The following is a 15002-nucleotide window of genomic DNA, read 5'->3' as shown; positions in this document are numbered from 1 at the left end:
ACATCCTAACAGGTGGTAGGGCTGTTTTCACCGTACTGTGATCTTCTGTTCTTCTGTGGTTGTCAGTAGTGAAAAATAAAAGCTGGATGTGTAATTGTGAGGTTACTTAGGGACATAAAATGGCCAACATAGGATGACTTAGATTTCATATCTGATATATTTGTAGGCAGTTTGTTGGTCGGCAAGGTGTTAGCATGATGTATTTAACAGAATTCAGATCTCGGCTGAGGAGATGTTTGTATGACCTGAGTATGGGATTTCCTCATGTAAGTACCTTGATAATGTTCCTTAACTGTGTGGGACTCGGGAGCAGATTATCAGCAAGAATAGGGCTAGACTAGTTTTAGAAACTGCCTTGTTGCTGCTTTTCTTTCCTTTGCGGCGCCAATCAAATTCTCTTCCTTTTCCACACTGATTCTTTCTTGGTTTCTGAATCTGCATTGGTGCTCAACTGTCAGAGAATAAGGCCACTGATTGTAGATTAATTCTAGAATTCTAGAGTGCAATCACATGGACCCTGGATCCCTACCGCATCCACAGGCAAATTCTACTAATATATTTAAGGATTAGGTGATGATGAATTAATCCAGCAATTTTGGTGAATTAGGTAATGATGTATTAATCTAGCAAGATGCTTGTCATGTAGGAAGACAACTTCTGTGGCCTCTCAAAGTACCATGATAATGAATGATGATAATTTAGTGAACCTAGTTTTAAGTCTTAAAAGCAACCGGATAAAAACGTCGAAAATACTTGGAAATGATTATTCCCACATTTTCACACACATTTAATTGAGTGCCTGTTCTTGCTATACGTTTTGTGAGATGTTGGAGGTGGACAGATATGAAAGAACTGCATGCTACGTGTAATGAACTCACATTAGTGGTCTATGGGGAGGGGGAGCGAGGAAGATGAGTACAACATTGTGTGGCACTCATCAAAGGCAGTGTGTTATTTTTGTTGATTTCCATTAAATTATACTTCTATTTAAGACATCGTTTCTCCAAGAGTAATTAAATCCATATGTCTAAGGTAGCTACAGATGTTTTCCTCTAGAAGGGGAGGGGGTTTCAAGGTTTAGTCCCAGGAAAAGGTGTACTAAAAGTGTAGATACTGGTAATGACACCATGTATAGAAATCAGAATCTTTGGGTGGTGGTGGGATTGAGTGGGTTTGTATGCGGTATGTTGAAGAAACCCATCTGGTGACTTTTTGCAGGTTTCAATGTGGAGAGCCGATACAGAAATTAATTCACTTGAACAATCTTTTTATTTTATTGTTTTGTGCTGTAGAGCCAAAAAAACAGGGAAAAGGTAATGATAATTACCAGTTGTGTATTATTTACTTTCACTACTACTCAAAGGAGTTTTGCTGTTCTTACCAGATGACATCTCCTTTAGCCCGTCTTCTGTGTTCCAAGAGTCTGCCAGTTTATTTGGAGCTAATTACATCTCCAAAGATTAGACTTGAAGCTTTGTGGTTAATTTCAAAAGCAGTTTCTGAATATAGCAGATCCAGACTGAAATCTATACAATGTGATCCAGAAGCCATGTTCCAAAAGATTTATTCTTCCCTGGACTCACTAATAGAAGAGTAAATGATGACTGGCTTGATTTCAACAGCTTTTATTTATATGGTTTGCATATATTATACTCCCTTAAAGCTTGCACTTGAAAGAGAAAGAGTGTTTGTATTATGAAACTTTTATTTCACATAACCTGGAATCAAATCAATTGTAAGAAAATGATAGGCTATCAAAAAGAATTAATCTGTAGCCTTACTTGCATCTTATACAGTATAGGATTTATATGTAATTTGGCTTAATATAGTCACAAATTATGTTTTACTATTGATTTTCATAATTCCTTTATGTCATAATTCCAGTATTTACAGAAGTATTAAAATATTTGAAAAGATTTAAATAAGACCACATACTTTATTCTACTTGGTCAGTTTATTTATGAATAATTTTAATCAATGTATGTATTAAAAGTTACATATTATGTAACCAGTTTCTCATAATAAATAGTCAAGATGCAAACTCCTTTTTTTTTCTCCTCCATAAACTCAAATAGATGGACTTGTGTTAAGCTATTTTATCAGGGCCTATTAGAATTTTCCAATCATTGGAATGTATTTTTTCTAAATTAAAATAAAATTTTATTAAAAATAATTTTTTGTGTCTTGGAATCAATTTGAGATTGCTCTGCTAGAATAACAAAAAAGAGTTTGAAAAAAAGAAAGATAATGATTATAATTATGTGCTCATGTTTCATGTCATCAAACAAAAGCAGGAAGTCTCCAAAAGCGTATTTTAAGCAAGCAATAAGTAAAACATAAAAACAGCGCTTAGTTATCTTTTTTTTTTTTTTAAGATTTTATTTATTTATTTGAGAGAGAAAAAGAGAGTGAGCAAGAGAGAGACAGAGCCAGGGGGCAGAAGGAAACTTCCCCCTGAGCAGGAAGCCTGATGCAGGCTGGATCCCAGGACCCTGGGATCATGACCTGAGGTGAAGGCAGACGCTTAACTGACTGAGCCACCCAGGCACCATAGCATTTTGGTTATCTTTGTAAACATGGGCTTAGTAACCCATAGCTCCATAGTGAGAGGGAATCGACATGTCTTTTGAAAAGTAGTTTCGGTTAAGTGTTGATTTAGCTTCTTTCAAACTGCTTGTGTAATGCCTCTGCAGAAGGAATGATGGTCCCTTGATGGAAAGAAGGAATAAGTGTGTTCTGATGGTGAAGATGCATAGAGGTTTGGTGCTAAAAAGTGGTCTTAGAAATAGCTCTGGTTTTGTTTCCCCGAGCATTCTTCTCCCCTCTAGGCATTATCTTTACTTTCCAAAACCATTTGTCAAAACTCATTGACATTAATTGATTCTCATTTTCAGTGTAAATCGTCACTTGCCAGGGTGATGGGTTTCTCCTCAGACAAATCACCCCTCCACCCCCTTAAAGCAGGTAGTTTCTCTTTGGCGTTCAATTTGCATGCAAACTATTAATTAGAAAGAAGAATTCATGGTGTCAACCACAGATAACATTTATGCTATTAAAAAAAAATACACGCCAAACAACGCCAAAGGATACAGATCAATGCCTTATACAGATTGCTCTGGGTAGGGAAATTGGTCAGGGGAGGTGAATGAAGAGAACATCAAGGTTACTTTTAATATTGTGTTTTGTGTATAAAATGTTTTAAAGCAAACCTAAACATAAAGATGAATTCTGAGTAATGGATTTCAGACTATTTTTTTTTCCATGCTTTTCAGTATTTTTAATCTCCCCCCAAGATCAAACAAATAAAAAGACCCATGGCTAAGTGTCAATGTCCAGGAGTAAACATTCTTTTTAGAATCTATCCTGTTATTTGAGGTATTTCCATTTTTGATAAAAGCACTACTTTAAAAAATGTGTTCTCCATGTGACAAATTCCATTGACATAAAGTAAAATTAACAAAGTATGTATTTTGTAACCATTAAGAAAACATCTGTCAAACACCGATGACATGATCTGTTTGTGTGTGGTTGTGTGTATGTGTGTGTCTGTGTGTGTATGTGCTGGTTTTATAATATATGATCTAGGGATGTGTATAAAAACACCTTAAAAGTAGGGACTATGTCTTATATTTTTATTCACATAACAGTTCCAGTACAGCAAGTATTTATAAGTATTTATTGAATAAAAGTATTGAATATAATATAATATATTGAATATATTCAATATGAATATATCAAAATTCAGTATATTGAGTATATATTGAATATATTTATATTCAATAAATCCTTACTATATATCTTCCTATATATGTCTATCTATCTATCTATCTATCTTTATATACTACTATATATCCTTACTATATGTCTTCCTCCCAGTCAGGATGGGTATTTACATAGTGATCACAGTTATCAAGTGTTGAAATGTGCCACATTTAACTCATCTTGGTTAGCCTATTCAAATTTTATAACTTTTCAATCTTAAATTCCAGTTTCCAACTTGACTTCTTCAGCCAATAGATCTTTTTCAAAGAATTTAGTAGATGTGACTTAAAAAAAAAAAAATATATATATATATATATATATATATATAGTAATTTGTCTACATGTTAAAATTTTTATAGTGATATTTTTGTTCACCAGGATGTAGTAAGTTGTTCAAGAACTTTGATAGATCCTGAGGGGCATATGTATTTATATCAATTTATTTATTTATTTTTTTTATTTATATCAATTTAAATAAAATTGTTTATGCTTTGTTTTATGTGAAAAAGAAACACTGCCTTGTTTCCCATTATTTGGTTAAAGATATTGGAAAGAGAAGTACATTTTTTTACCTTTGAAATGGAACACTGTATTAGATATGAAAGTATGATGATGTCTACTTGAGGTCTTCACTGCTTCCTTTCAACATAAGGAATGCTAAAGAAATGTTACACCTCACTCTCTTTTTTTAGTATTTCAAGAAATGAGGTAAGAAAGTAGAACATTAATGATCTGTTCTCTTTTCTCATTCTGTTTATGGCAAAAATAAATTAAAATAAAATTAAGCTCATTTTATTGTCTACTGTGTTAAATCACGATATCCCCTGAATTGCATTTGGACCACCCTGTTGTTCTATAGGCAAGAGTTTAGGGCAAAATACAGTGAAAATGTAGGGACTGTTAAGATGTTTCCATTCATTTCACTCATATATGTCCATGTTGAATTGGTCATCAGTGATTATAGTTCTAACCCAGTCTAGTCTTTGAAGTTACATTTGAAAGATTTAAAAAGAAGCAAACTTCATTGAGTTTCTAATGTGCTAGATATTTAGCTTAGAAATAGAAAATATGAAGGTAGATATTATTCTTAAATGCTGAAAAATGTTAAGTCCATTGCCAAAATCCCATAGTTAGTGAATAGCGGCACCAGATCTGGAAACCAGATCTGTTTGATTGAAAAGTTCGTGCCCATTGCATTATACCTTCAACGTAATTGCCTGTACCTGTAGGAGCAAACATAGAAGTCTCTTCCTTCATCCAGGTCTGCCGTTTTCAGAAGGTATTGTTAGACCATGGAAATGATTATCCCGATTCTTTTGATATGTTAAAAACATTTGATGAAGATAAGCAAAACTCATTAGAGTAATTAAAAAATTGTCAACATAGGCATATGTGACATGCCACACAACAAATGGCTAATCCTTATTGGGTGTTAAGTATTTGCACATTAATTACATTAACTTGCATATTTTACTTAGATTAGTCTATTGTGTTCATCTATTATCTCTTTATTAGAAAGAAAAATCTTGACATCCACCGGCCAAAGAAATTGTTTTAAATTGGAGATGTTTCTTTGAATGAGGTTTCTAAGCCATTCTTGATATTAACATGAGTGTCGACATTATTGGAATCTAACTGAACTGTCAGATGATACCTGAAGGTTTCCTTTCAAAGCTATTAAAAGAAAATTCTTTATAATTAAATATTTCAAAAAACGTTTATTTTTCATCTGCAATTAACGAACAGTCTAGGAAGCTTATAATATGCAGGTTTAGAAAATAGTCTATTCCAAGAGAAAACATATTTAGGTATTATAAAAGGGAATGATAGAATTATTTCAGTATACACTGTATAATTATACCGCTTGTATTAGACTTTCATATCACCTGACAGAATTCAGTGCTAGTGGAAGAGATAAGGATATGACAAAAAGTGAAGGCTGAGAATGAATAGGCCTTCAAGGGAGCTGGTCTTTCTCTGATCTGATAAACATCTCCCATTCTCTATTTCTGTTTCTTTCTTTTCTTCTTCATCTTCTTCATCTCTTTCTTTTTTTTTTCCCTTACAGATCACTGCATATCAAAAGCCTTTTCTTTGATTAGCAGTGTTCTCTCAGGATCCGAGGGCAAGACCAACGTAAAGACTGCTCCTCAGCTGATATATGATTTTTTGTGCTGTTTTGTTTTTTGTCTTCAGTGATTTCCAAAAATTTGCTGGGAAATTTTACATTAGCCTGAAAGAGTTTTCTACCAGTGTTTCTGGTTTTGGTACTCTTGTATCTTTATATATTCTCTGAATGTCTGGTGATGTTAACATTTTTAATGGGTTAAATGGAGACTTGTTTGGTTTTGTAGTCTGAGTATAAGCTTTAGAGTCAGAAGGCTTAAAGTCATTTTGTTAAACTTATGAGTCCTCAAAATAGTCTTGAAATGATTTTTTGTTTTAAATGCTTAAACCAATAGGTAGGTAGGGATGTATATATTAGTAATACATCCATAACATTGTATATATACTTATCATTCTATACCCAAGGAATTTTCATATAATGTATGCTATATCATTTATGATAAAGCCATTTAATGAATCTATCTGACTTATCTTAATAAGAGCAGAATTGTTTCTATCTTCTCTCAAAGGTATTTATGCTGAGTTGAGTCTTTTGTATCTGTCTATACTTGGTCTGGTTTTAATGTTTGATACTAGATTAAACTGTACTATAAATTAAATGAGAAAAAACACATTTTCCTTATTCTGAATTAAGTTATTGTTATAGGATGGCCTGTGGCCATAACTTGTAGTTATATACTGAGTCATATACTGAGCAAATGTTCACATTTTATTAGGTAGGAATTTTATCAGTCTTAACACAATTTGCCCATGGCATTTAGCTGTAGATCATTGGCCTTAAAACTAAAATGTCACTTGACCAGAATAGAAGTTAATTAAGGACTTGAAGTGTCCAGAAGACATGTCAGTTTTCTCCAAGTCATGGTTAGCTTGTCTTTTGCCACAGGAAAGAGCACCATCATCAACTATTGGTCCCCAAGACACTCTGTAAGTGTAAAGTTCAGTCTTATGTTTTATCATGAAATTTACTAGATGAAAAATATTTCATTAAGTTTTGCATGAGCAAAGTAGTGCATTTTCATGATTATGTATTTATAGATTTCTAAGCTGGGGATATAAAATTTAGCAACTTTTAAGCATCAAACCAATCTTTCAAAATACCTTTTTTTCTTATACATAACTACATTGTTAAGTTTCTAGAACCATTTTAGAATCTTGCAATAAATGACATTCCTTCATAAAATGAGTGTTTAAAAATATACATTTTATATATTTTTATTGATTTTATATTGATATATATATATATATATATATATATATATATATATCAATAAGGGAATATATATCAGTAAAGAAATAAAGCTGACTTGGTCTCTCCTCCTAGGAGAATTGTCTTTTGGAAGTTTGTTGCCATTGTTCATCCCTTTAATTTTTTTTCTAGAAATAATTAACTGACAATTACTGTCATTATAGCTTATAAACATAGATTTTATTCATATCATAAGCCATGTGATTCAGGGTCAGATCAATTAAGTTGTACTTTCTTATGCTCTCCAGCATAGAGAACAATGCGGTAGTTAGAGCTGGAGCTTTGAAAAGCATGTTATGGCTCTGTGGGTGAGAATGTCCTCTGTTGTGTTTTGTCTGTGGGAATGGCGACCTCCTTCTGTGTTTTGTGCAAGGAAAAATCTTAACATTCCTTTCTAAGACATAAAGACATTTTAGAGTTCTAATCTTTCTTAGTCAAAAAACTTATATAACTTATGTAAGTTTTACCCAGTATTTTGTTTAATTCTCAAAATGTTCATTATTCATTCTATACATATGAACATTTAGCTCTTCGTGTATTGCCTGTTAAAAATGAAGACCTGTATTCTGAATTTTGTCAAGAATATGCCTTCTGGGGGTACCTGGGTGGCTCAGTGGGTTAAGCCTCTGCCTTCGGCTCAGGTCATGATCTCAGAGTCCTGGGATGGAGCCCAATGTCGGACTCTTCTGCCAGCGGGGAACCTGCTTCCTCCTCTCTCTCCCTGCCTGCCTCTCTGCCTACTTGTGATCTCTGTCTGTCTAATAAATAAATAAAATCTTAAAAAAAAAAAAAAAAAAGAATTTGCCTTCTGGTTTATTTTCTCATTTTGTCTTTTCTTTATCTTCCCATCCTAAAGTTTTCCTACAGAGACATTGCTTCCATTTTACCTATTTTTATTAACTTTCTGCAACATTTTCAAACTGAATTTGAATTTTCAGAAGTATTGTATTTTTTTTTGTTTGTTTGTTTTAAAGATTATTTATTTATTTATTTATTTGACAGAGAGAAAGAGACATGCAACAATAGAGGGACACAAGCAGAGAGAGAGAGACGAGAGAATCTTAAGCAGGCTCTATGCTCAGTGTGGAGCCTGACATGGCGCTGGATCTCATAAGCCTGAGACCATGACCTGAGCTGAAATCAAGAGTTGGGTGCTTAACCAGCTGAGCCACCGAGGTGCCTCTACTACCTCTTCATTTAATCCATGTTTGCGTACTGGCTGATAAACCGAAACCATTGTCATTTTAAGCACACTGGAGAAGTTTTCTTTTAAATTCAGCTTAGGAATTCCTAACTGTAGATCTCCCATTTGGCAGTATTTTATAGTCATCAGTAATACCTACTTAATAGCTTCATAAGTGAACTGATCATAGTATTACATAACAGGGCCTCCAAATCAGTAACTAATATAAAAACTGGCATAAAGATATGTTTCCGTTATCAAGTACAGTCTGGACTACTTTGGAAGAGCCCTCGCTGAGGTGTAGTTCACAGTGAAAGATCAAAACGTGAACCAGTAATCCATTACAAGATTTGTACTTTTTTAAACCTTATCCTGATTATTTGTTTCTTAAGAATGAGTTTAATATTTATATTTACTATATTTACTGTTCTGTTCTTCCTCTTTCTGCCATTGTCTCCTAGCTGTGCTTGGGGGCAGGCTACCGCTGAACTTAACATTGAGTCATTTCTCAAAGGGACATGGAGTGCAAATGGAATGAATCATAATAATCGAAGTTAGATAGCTCACATCTATGTTCCTCACTGTCAACCAGGCACTGTTCTAAGCACTGCACATTAAATCACTCACTTAATCCTTTCAGCCACCCAGGAGCCTACTTCGCTATTACTCACCTGAGAAAATTCCCAGGTTTGCCCAGCTAGTATGTGGCAGGGTTGGTATTTCAATCGAGGCGGTCTGGTTTCAGATCTGTGTTATCACTAAATGTCACTGTGTCTTGTAAAAGCTTCTCACACAGCGTGATAGTAACTCTGAGACATACAAAGAAAAAAGTCTGAAAACTGTTAGAGAAAGAAAAAAAATAGAGTTTGTCTATAAAATGTGATTAGCAGACTGACAACAGACATTTTATCTCCAACTAAACTTGATGGAATAATGGTTTAAAAGTGCTAAAGGAAAAGCCAGGCTAGAAATTTTGAACTACATTAATATACAAGAGCAAGTATGACATAAGGTTGTTTTCAGATATGCAGCTTGTGACAGTTTGGTACTCACAGATTATCTCTCAAGAACTAATAAGAATGTACTTCAGCAAGAAGAAAATTACTTCATTTTGATGGCTTTTGGTTTAAAAAAAAAAAAACCTTAATATGCTGTTAAGAAGATGCCTAGGATGGCATTGAACCCATATTGGTCTCTCACTATCATTTCCTTTTTACGTAGATAAAAATATATGCTATGAAGGTATTTACAAAAAATGGGGTTCTACCAAGATGAATATAATCTACTTATTAAAGCTTTCTTTAAAGCTGAAATGTTAGTCATTGAAAGCAGGCATTCCCGGTGTCCACATCCTCTGATGACAACAGAGGTAATAAACCATGTTATTCAGGAATAGTTGTTTATTCATACTACTTGAGTAAATACACGTATATCAGCTCTAGTAGGTTAGATTACTAAATGATTGGGAATTTATGATTCATGAATAAAGAGTTTCTTTTGCTTTTTTATGTCCTTATAACTGATTTGAAAACCTCAGTGTTTTGTGTACTCACAAGTATATATGCATGTGGTCATTTGAATTCTAAGATATGATGTTTCCTTTTCAGCGCTTGGCCTTGGAAGCAGAGAAGGTTCAAGCAGCCCACCAGTGGAGAGAGGATTTTGCGGTAAGGACCCTTTTTAAGCACTTGAGTGATGTTTTGTTCTTGATCCATTATGATTAGGGTGCCATTTTTTTAGTGATAGAATCTTAAATGTTTTAAGACCAAAACTGTGCTATGTTTTGTTTCTCTAAAAAATTTGCTTTTGGGTAGTCAGGGCTAGTAAGTTAGTCAAAATGTTCTTGCTTATGTTCCATATTAAAATAAGTCTTTTGAAATGTTCTCCTATAATCACAGTTACTTGTAAAATTAATTACATCCAGATAGAATTACATTATTATATCTGAATCACCACTGTAGATAATATGGATACACCAGTTGAAAAACAAGATGCATTTAACAACTTGGGAGTTTGTAAGAAGTTTTGTGCATGTTACCATCACCTTGGTGGTGGGTAGTGTGATTGAAGTAAGAATGAATGTATTAAACTTTGTAAAATTTAATTTGCTCCACTTTAGCTGGAACCAATCTTTCTTTCACTGTGGCCTATTTTTAGAAGTTCTAACTGATACTAGCTTTTCCATATATATTTTTGATAAGCTTGTACCCTAAGAGTTACTGAGCTAATTATACAAATAGCAGAAATTCTCATCATAATGAATTTTGTTTATCTGTCCATCCATCCATCCATCCATCCATCCATCCATCTCTCTGTCTATCCTTTAATCCATCCATTCTTCCTCCCATTTATCCATCCATCCATCTGTCCATCTTCTCTTATCTATCATCTGTCTTTTCTTCTTTCTCTATGTATCCATCCACCCATCCATCTATCTATCCATCCATCTTCTTTCTTCTGTTTCTGTATCTGTGCATGCATCCATACATCTATTGATACATCTATCAATGTATCCAGTCTTCCAACTCACCAATCAATCAATCAGCCAGTCTCCTTATAGTCAGAGACATAGTGAAAAAAATTTGCCCTTCATTGTTAAAATGTTTATCTTACATATTTGAATTATTTCATTTAGAGTGAAAATCTCTCTAGTTTCTGATCATAGAAAAGTCCCATATAACTAATTTGAGGGATGTTTAAAATAGAATTAGAGTATGAGTGACAGCTTGATTGTTATTAAATTGGTTTTGTATGTTTTGTAAAACAGAAGTCTCAAAATTGTGGGTAAGAAAGTTGTGCTTCAAAGAACACAATTAGGAATTAGCACTTTTACTTTGTGTTAGCATGATTATGTTGTATATCAAAGGAAAATACGCTACATGATATGATATTCACTTATAATATATGGTAATGGTTAGTCTTCCATGCCTCTGGTGTTATTTATTGTTACTGTCTTTTCCTGAGATTTATATTTATTAAACTAAATACCTAGTCTACCAGCTAGAGACTCTATTTGACTACAGTCAGTTTGTTTGGTTCTTTTACTCAGTTGGTCATATTGCCAGAGTTGGTGTCATGTAGGTACTGGCTTAGCCCGTAATTGGACATAATTGGTGTCATCCATAATCTATAGAGAAAAAAATTGGTGATTAACTTAGAAACATAAGTTTGAGTATCGAGGGCTAATTGTAAGTGCATCCAATGAAGGGATTTACAAATTGTTAGTTTCTTTTTGATGAAAGGAACACAAACTTGAATTTTTTGTTGTTGTTATCTATCCACACATCTAATAGACAAAAAGTAGCCAAACTAATTTGTCCAAATAAATATCTTTTGATTAGTTAATATTAAATAAAAATAATTAGTTAATATTAAATAAAAATGGATCTTTTCCTCCCATCTCGAAGGTGGCATTGTAAAGGCAATGTGAAGACATAGTGGGTATAAAGCTAGACCTTCTATTCTGCTTAGTGTTGGGTTAGTACGATTAATGTTGTTTTAGTTTAAATTTTGAGTAATTCTTAGAACTCAAAAAATCATTAAGTTCACACAGATCAGCTTTTGTAATATATTGATTCCACTGCTGTTCATAAATTTTTCTTTGGAATTAGGTAATATTTCTCAATAGCCATTTATTAATTATAGGTCGGTTTCAGTTTCCTAAGGAGAAATAATGTGGACAAGAATAAAGAGGCAAGCAGCGATAGAGTAATGCCATTTATATCATTGGTATCATTGGTATTGTTTTGTTTAATTATTATGTTATAGCTTTCTGGCTTAAGGGTTTCTTTTCTCGATATATTGTAAATCCCTTGATATTGTCAAATGATTAACACTAAATTGACATTTGGCAATGATTTATTTCTCCTTGCAGAAGTAATGGGCAACCCTTGTCCATGACGTAAAAACTCTCAATATGTGTTGGCTGTTAACATATTCTACCATATTTTATGGCATCCGAGCCATCATCAGTTGTAAGACACCCTACCATTTATGTATTGCTAAGGAAGAAAAAAAGAAGCCAATTAAGTTATGAGGCATTAACAATTTTAAGATGTATTCTGACTTCTCAGGTGTCAAAATGTGAAAAAGTTTACTTTGAACTGTAACCCCCGTTCTCTGCTCTCTCAGTGCCTGTCCCCACCGAGTAACACTGCTAGGATCAGTCATGCAAGAGGACACATTGGTCCCACCATGACACAGAAGCTATTACTCAGTCTTACGTGGTTAAATAGAAAGTAAATGGTTTTCTCAGTAAGTATTAGGAGTTCTTAGCAAATAGTGACCACCGTGTAAGAGAATTCTTGGACAAATTCTGTTCTTAATTTCCCCCTAGATTACTTTACAATTTATTTAGGACCTATGAACATATTGATTGACATCAAAAGAGATTGTTAAAGGGAAAACAAGTTAGTTCACTTTAGAGCTCTGTCAACTCATTTCCTGAGTACCTTTCTGGAAGGATTGTGAACAATGTGCACAGAAGACAAAACTGTCCCAGTTTGCACACGGAGAATTGATACTTTACGTCTCATATCATGCCAGCCACATTCAGTCTTCACAACAGTCTTCATATTTCAAGAGCCCTTTGAAATATCATGTTATTATATGTTTGAAGAAGAGAATGTGAATGCAGATTGTCTAAACTCAAATATTGCAAAAATAAGACACACTTTTTCCTTTTTTTCTGCCTGATGAACCAGATGATGCCTCAATGCATGTTATGTAGCAAGAGTCAACAAATCCTTTGACGCCATAAAACAAATCAAACTTAAATTTTTGTCTAGAAACTAGAAATAATCAACATTAAATCTCCTCTTCTTTTAGGAGACCACCCAAAATAATTGCAAATTTTATCACTACTTTACCCAAATATCTAAAAATGTTTAATTTGAAGGTAGATGCTACCAGATTCCAAAAGGCCCTCTTTTTAAATTTTATAATCCCTTTGTCTTTTAAGATATTTAACTCTTTGTATCACTGTGACAATTCTTTAATGCCACCCATTAGTAATTTAACAGTAAGGTGATTTAGAAGGCAGGAATCATTTCCTAAGAGGTATGTTAACATTTCCCAAAGATACAATTGTCTGATTCTTCCTTCCAGTGTAAGTAGGCAAAATTCATTCATATTACTTAGGCAAAATGTTGATTAACATTTCCTATTCTTTAATGTAGCGAAATCTCAGGAACAACAAGAACAAAAGGCAGAGCGCTAAAATGCTGAAAATGTTGGCAACCAGAAAAGGCCCCTGTTGTAATTCACACTCTCCCTCCGCGCCACTCAGTTCCCAATTGAATGTACAATTGAGCTAACAAAGGGCATACACTCTAAATGGATTAAGATTTATGCGGTCATGCATTTACAAGTTCAAACTAATATTTGTAAATAAGCTGTATCTACCAGCTGCCTTTCAGGTCTCCACGCAAATTATGGGTGTTAAAGGTGACATTTTATGTCACTTATGATGGACAAATTATTAAGGACAGGTGGGAAAAGAAAAAAGAGAGCTTAGAAAACTAATTGTTCTGCATGCAATAATTGCTGTTATTTCTACCGAACAGATCTTTTCCAGTTGCGTTTGAAATCTCATTTGATTACTTTGCCATGGTTGGTTAACTTAAGCAATTTTATTTCCAACTAAGCCTGCGATATTAATTGTACTTACACATGTATAAACATAAGGGGTGCCTAATTTGTATTTTAATAAGTAGGATCTTTATGTATGGCTTATTAGCATCAGCTTGTTACTTTGCAGACTGAGTACAGACGCCTAGAAATTGGCCAGTAAATAAAACATTTGAGGAGCCTTTTTTAGCTTCAGCTCTACAGAGAAACTAAATTAGAAGGTGAAAATTTTTTCTGGTGAAGCTGAATGTTATTGAGTGTCAATCACGCTAACTTGGTTCTCCTAATTTAGCGTTATTTTTGTGTCTTAAAAAAATCATTTTGCTCAAATTGCATTTTGAAATGTTGCTTTAAGAGTTTTGTGTTTATAGGAGTTAATAGGTATGGGTGTTAGGTATTTAATTATTTCATCTGTCTTATTCATTTCATGGAACTGCGTCTCTTCTGTTGATTGAGGCACAAACAATTGTGAATATGTAAACTGTAAAAAATATCATATTTATTTTGGTTATATCATATCAACGTCAACATTGTTCTAAGTTATAAATTGGTATAGGTTCTAGATGTGGTAGAGCTGTTTTCAGGAATAAAAAGTGGGCAAGTGGCATGATATAGTAGTGAATAAATGAATTAAATGAATGAACTTGGTAGATTACCAAAATAATTTTGGGCTCTAGATGGATTAATTTTTTGTTTTGTTTTGTGTGTTTTTGTATTTGTGTGTTTTGTTGTTGTTGTTTTTGTTGTTTTAGTTTCTTCCTTTGGTGGAATTGCCCTGTTGGAAAATATAAAACATTTTAATATATTTTTGCTACATGTCTTCCACTTTTTTACTATTGCTTTCTTTTAAGAGTCTTGTCCATCTATTCTCGTTATGAAGATAGATGCAAAGGAGCCACAAAGCAAAACTGATTTCCTCCTCAGATTTTGGACAACCAATTTCATGGGAAAGAGGCATATTTGTGATGCCTTACTCTTTTTGTTTATGCATATATATGAATGTCCATAGTTAGAGCATTATAATATAGCAGAGTTGAAAATATAACCATGAGC

General features: G+C 33.5%; 1 protein-coding gene across 7 annotated transcripts in view; it reads left to right on the top strand.

Moving 5' to 3' along the window:
- The window catches only part of LOC111155265 (calcium voltage-gated channel auxiliary subunit alpha2delta 1), a 504879-nt gene that overhangs the window by 260672 nt on the left and 229205 nt on the right, over positions 1-15002 (top strand). For all 7 annotated transcript variants that reach the window (XM_022515388.1, XM_022515390.1, XM_022515387.1 and 4 more), the window contains exon 4: positions 9929-9988. In XM_022515388.1, the coding sequence (XP_022371096.1) occupies positions 9929-9988 (60 nt within the window). The remainder of the gene's footprint in view (positions 1-9928; positions 9989-15002) is intronic.

This window comes from Enhydra lutris, unplaced genomic scaffold (assembly GCF_002288905.1).
Source record: "Enhydra lutris kenyoni isolate GAN:26980312 unplaced genomic scaffold, ASM228890v2 scaffoldscaffold40, whole genome shotgun sequence".
In the NCBI taxonomy this organism is placed as follows: Eukaryota; Metazoa; Chordata; class Mammalia; order Carnivora; family Mustelidae; genus Enhydra; species Enhydra lutris.
This window is presented reverse-complemented; position numbering and strand designations above follow the sequence as displayed.